Genomic DNA, 5,589 nt, shown 5'->3' with positions numbered 1-5,589 from the left:
GCAACATCACTTGATCACTGTGAAATTGAACTCTAGTCTCACTTGGAGCCGCATATTCACCAGTTCGCAATTGGATTGACGCTGCTTTATTCATAGACCATGTGTTCATGTTCCAAGAGATGAGCTAAAAATACAAAAAAATATGAAGCACATATTATTTTTAATGACCAAACTATAATTCAAAATTGTTTTCTGTAAAAAAAAAATAATAATCAAAATCTGCTAGGACAACGCTTAGTTTCCATAGCGGATTCATTGAAATCCGTTATGGTATAGCGCTGCTATTTGACAAAACTGACTAATATTCTTACGGAAGTCATGGTTAAACATACCTGAGCATCAGCACCGGCAGAAACCATTATATTTTGTCGAAGCGAAAAAGCTATACCGGTAATGAGCTTCTGATGACCCTTCAATTCCACTATAAGCTGAAAGGCAAAAAGGTTCAAATCATTATATGATTTTTGAAATTGTCTAAATTTAAACTTTAGATCTCCTTAATTTCTGTACTAGGCGAGTTCCCTGGCCCAACTGGGCCCACCATGTCTTGTCGGCAAAAGGCCCAATAGGGCTAAGACAACCGCCCCGGAGCGGATAAGTCCAACTCAGGGGGTTGAACCAACAGATAAGGTCCCCTTTTATAGGCCACATGGGACAAAGATTTACGGGAGCACTCGCCACCTCCTCTAGGGAGGGGGGCACCTATATATATATACATACCTACTATACTAAACTTTAGTTCAGCATACTTGTTTACTAGATATCTCTTAAAAGAACCTTAGGAATAACAATTTCTAAATTAATTACCTCGTCATGCCTAATACTGTAAATATGAATCACAGAATCTTCCCTTCCAATTGCAGCAATGTTATTATCTTGAGGGATGAAAGCGATGCACGTTGCAGCCGGTGGAGGACTCGTAAACTGATAAAATACCTTAAATTCAACAATAATTTGTCACAAACTCACAAACACTAAGATATGTAACATAATATATTTTCATAAATATTACTAGTTAGCTTACTTTATACGATGACGCCATGTTGCACAATGAAACAGTTTCTCCACAAGCAGCTAAGCCATATGCATCATTCTTGGAAATGTCCAAGCATGGAATCACGTCATTATTGTTCTGGACATCATTAGTCATAAAAATACCCTCAGCAGGTGTCGAATGTTCAGGATTAGCACTTGTCGTCGCCTTTTAAACCAACACAATAAAACTCAGTTATATTTTAGACATAACAAAATTCATGCATACATATATGTTACAGAAATTTTGGCATAAATTAGGCGCCGCATAAGTTATATACAATCACCTTTCCGGCAGGATTGGATGGAGTAACGCTCCATTTCCACATCTTCAGAACCCCTTTTGAACCAAGAGCTAGAAGACCAGTTCCAGGTTTTGTGTATAGAAGACAAACCTTGGTAAAAGATAAAAAAATTATGATCATGAAATTATTGACAGAAAAAACAGAAATATATTAATTAAACATCTTTAGAAACTTCCAAGCTTTAGAAACTATTCGGTTGCTGAGGGAATACCTTGTTACTGGGACCTATACTCTCCGGCATAGTAACTCTTCGACACTGAGTATGATGAACGATTTCCTTCAACTTCCTAGCTGTAGAAACATCATTCGAATTTCTTCTACTCTCCATGCTTCTAGCTATAGCAATATATGCTTCCTTATATTAGATTGATAGTGTATTTCGATTAAAATTTTATGGGACATAAACTGATCAAGATATATACCTAGATTTGAAGGACCAGGCAATGCGGAAGCTGTCAGCGCAGCAAGTGGTCGAGAAGATGAGGAAGGATTTCCATTCACCATCCATGCTGGTAAAGCATTAGCCTTAGGAGCTACAGGGGCTGATAGAAATGGCTGCACAAAATTAAGTAATAATAAGAGGAAATGCAACAATACAATGTATATAAACAACAAAAAATAAATTTTTTATCATGAACATGAAAATAAATAGAAAAACTTCCATACCGCATCTACACGAGATGGATGATTTGCATCATTTGGTGGTTGATCACAACTGTGATCGGTTAAAATAGTCATTACGTTTGGGCTTTGCTTTGGATATTTGCAGAGCGCGTGCTGCCAATTCAATCTGGATAGAGAACATTGAAAAATTTTAGTCAAGAAAAATATGATTAATGAAGCTAAAAACTATATAACATGTTATTAACAGAAAAAATATTATTTTTTTTGACAAAATTAACTGAAAAAATATATTAACTACATTATTTACCCATGATTTATTAAGTGTCGCAACCGCGACTCACTCAATTTTGGAAGCTTAAGCTTATTATTGAGTCTGTTATTAAGGTTAATCAACCTTTTAAGCTCAGTCATCAACAGGTCTCTAGCTGATCTCACATCTTGATATTGTGAAAGATGTATGTTCTCCCTGCATTTAAATCAAGTACATATTTAAAATGCAACGAATTTTTTGTTTTCACCACCACTATTCGGTTCACTGGATCGTTTAATCTGGTTCGGGGGTCAGTTATGGCATCGATGATAATGCAATGAAATTTTAATATCTCTTGAATCCATAGTCAACAACATTATACCAAAAAAAAAAACGCAAAAATGTACCTTAGATTGTCAAGGGTTAGGAGATGTGTTAATTGCTTGTATATTGCTTGATCATATGTTGAAAAGATTTTCAAATCATTCACCAGAATTTCAACAGCTCTTGTTTTGTCATTACTGAGCAAAAATGAGATCATTTAAACATTAGAAAAACAATAGCAACCAAAAAATTATTTTAATACTCTTAAACAAATTAAGTACCGAAATAAAAGGATAAGGAGTATCTTTACCAAAAAAAAAAAAAAAAAAGGATAAGGAGTATAACTAGCAATCGGGATACAAGAAGTAATTATGAAGACTATAAATTATTATTATAACAAAAATAAGTGTAATAATGATGCAATCGGGATCTGGGCTATGATATAACAGTTTTTAATGTTGCAAAATTTCCAATATGACATCGACTGAAGCAAATATTTGACTGCAATTCTCCAATAATGTCAAAGATTTTGACCTAAATCATTAAGATGACTATTATTTAAAACCAATAGTTAGGGTTTAAAATAGAGGTGCTTGACTACGGATCAGGATGCACTACAGTAATAAATCTCACAGTTACACGCTGTAGTGCATCTCAACCATCCATTTCAAATCGGACGGTTCTTATTACTTCTTAATAAAATCAGTACAATTCAATCACAACCATCAATATTAGATCGGACGGCTCTGATTAAAAACAGCGTGAAAACAGCAGGAATATTTCCAGCAGGATATCCAATTCCCTTGACTACAATCTAGGGCACATTACAACAACTTTTCATGTTTTCCAAACCATTAGAAACCTTAAAAAAAGACCACATTTGACAGCGATTCTTCACAATATCAAGAATAAAGGTACAAATCACGATTATTATTCTAAGTACTCTCATTAGTCCTTAATATATGAAAACTTTTATTTTTTAGATTTATAGAATGAATGATGTATCTGGTCCATTTTCTAGAACAAACACATTAATATTTTTTTTTTTTGAAAATAACAAAATGATATTCATTCATTCAAATTGATAGATTACATCAAAAACAACCACATAATAAACATCGCTGAAAACGTAAAGGATGAATCTGCGAACAAAACTCACAGCATCTGAGTTAATAGCATACAACGGCAAAATGCCTACAACAAATAATATGATAAAGTTAAAGTCACCGAAGTATCCAAGCCTCCGGATCTGCAACATTGAAGCCCAAATCATTGGTTGAATCTGTAATTGACTGAAACCGATCTTTTCAATATAAATCAAATGAACACCGCACAATACGAGACAACAAAAACGTCGCACAAGACGACGAACAACACAACGCCGCACTCAGACGGCGAAAACACAAAAAAGAAAACACAAAGGAAAAACTTGATCAATGTGAAGATCACTTATTTAAATAAAGAAGAAAAGGAAAAACAATTATGAGGGGTGATTTTGGGTCAAAAATTGACCCTAAAACCACCCCTCCTTGATAGATCAAGAAGAAAAAAAAAACTAGGTTAAGGTGGGGGGCGGCGGCTATGAAGAAAAGGAGAAGAAAAATTTCAATACATCAATATTTTTATGAATCTAAAAAATAAACTTTTTATTTTACTAGAGGGGGTACTATCTAAAACCCTAAAGGTTATGTGATGACGATGATGATGATGATGATAAATACTAGTATAAAGATAAAGAACACTACCTTTCCAATGCTTCATAATAATTTTGTTTTCTTATCTCAAAAAACATTTTCATTGAAAAAGCATTATCATCGATACTTGTAAATCCCCTGAGGTACTTCTCTGACTCCTCCCATTCTCCATCCAAAACTTTCTTTTCAAAATACTTTAGATTAAAATAGATGGCCGATTCCTGCTCCATCCTAAACACAAAAAAAAAAAAAAAATAAACACGTTTTTCCAATTTCAATTTACGTACACACTAGAAATCTAAAAACACAAAAAAACAAAAAAAACAAAATTAAACAATAAATAAAAGATCTTTACTTGTGCATTGTCTCCTTCAAATTCTCTTCATCAAGATATTGAAGAACTAGCACCATCATTTCCTGGTTCAAAGACAAAGATTCCATTTTTCTAGCTCAAAGTAAGTGATAAGAATCAAAACACCTTCAAGAAGAAAAAAAAATGATTAGATATTTTAAATCACAAAGTTGAAAAATGTGATATTTTGCTTATATGAATATGAAAAAGGAAAACGACAACGTTTTTGCATTTGTAATGAAAGTAACAGTAGTGTGACTATATGAGTGATGAAAGAAGAAAAAAACCTGACACAAACGGAGAGAATGAATTTCGCGTTTTCCTAAGTGTGTTTGTAGGTTGTCTTTCATATGATCGTACTTATATATACATAAACTGATAAGTAACTGTCCTTATCATTCTAGAAAAAGGAAAAAAGGATAAAAAAATCTAGGCAAAATTACACTGATTCTTTATCTTATTTTTTTTGTAACACTTTGGTCCTTTATTTTTTTTTTGTAATATTTTGGTCTTTTATCTTTTATTTATAATACTTTGGTCCTTTATCTTTTTTATTTGTAACACTTTAGTCCTTTTTTTTTAACACTTTGGTCCTTATCTTATTTATTTATAAAAAATAAAGATCTAAATGTTACAAATAAAATATAATAAAGAACAGTAATATTACAGGAAAAAAAATAAAGGACCAAAGTATTAAAAAAAATATAAAGGACCAAAATGTTAAAAAAATATAATAAAGGACTTGAATATAATTTTGCCAAAAATCTACAACAGTATCACTTTCCTTTCACATGCTTTAAAAAATTTTAATATTATCTTTTTGACGGAATTTTAATATTAAATATTATATGTAACTTTTATTTTTGGCAGAAATTAATATTATGTATCTAGACACTTTATTTTCTTTTTTGAGCCATGCATCTAATTAAAAATCTAATCTATTATGGTAAATTACGTCAAAAGAAAGAGAAAAAAAAACTATTATGGTAAATGCTTTTCATCCTTCTT

The 5,589-nt window shown here is 32.1% G+C and overlaps 1 protein-coding gene across 1 annotated transcript; it reads right to left on the bottom strand.

Moving 5' to 3' along the window:
* Nucleotides 1-1,518: 1,518 nt before the first annotated feature.
* On the bottom strand, nucleotides 1,519-4,670 carry LOC123886664 (protein TPR1-like). The gene is made up of 7 exons (XM_045935960.1): nucleotides 4,585-4,670; nucleotides 4,281-4,460; nucleotides 2,619-2,732; nucleotides 2,269-2,427; nucleotides 2,004-2,127; nucleotides 1,760-1,892; nucleotides 1,519-1,673 (listed from the first exon to the last, which is right to left on the bottom strand). Exons 1-7 carry the CDS (start codon nucleotides 4,668-4,670, stop codon nucleotides 1,519-1,521), a joined length of 951 nt encoding a protein of 316 aa, XP_045791916.1.
* Nucleotides 4,671-5,589: the final 919 nt, after the last annotated feature.

This window comes from Trifolium pratense, linkage group LG5 (genome assembly GCF_020283565.1).
Source record: "Trifolium pratense cultivar HEN17-A07 linkage group LG5, ARS_RC_1.1, whole genome shotgun sequence".
NCBI classification, from domain to species: domain Eukaryota; kingdom Viridiplantae; phylum Streptophyta; class Magnoliopsida; order Fabales; family Fabaceae; genus Trifolium; species Trifolium pratense.
The sequence above is the reverse complement of the archived record's forward strand: the minus strand, read 5'-3'. Positions and strand labels throughout refer to the sequence as shown.

Bases quoted from the DNA above. Each gene is read 5' to 3' on its own strand.
- LOC123886664 (XM_045935960.1), bottom strand. From the start codon at position 4,670: ATGGAATCTTTGTCTTTGAACCAGGAAATGATGGTGCTAGTTCTTCAA. The intron at 2,428-2,618 runs GTACATTTTTGC...ATTTAAATGCAG, and splicing joins CTAACCCTTGACAATCTAAG to GGAGAACATACATCTTTCAC. The intron at 1,674-1,759 runs GTATATATCTTG...ATATTGCTATAG, and splicing joins GCCTGGTCCTTCAAATCTAG to CTAGAAGCATGGAGAGTAGA.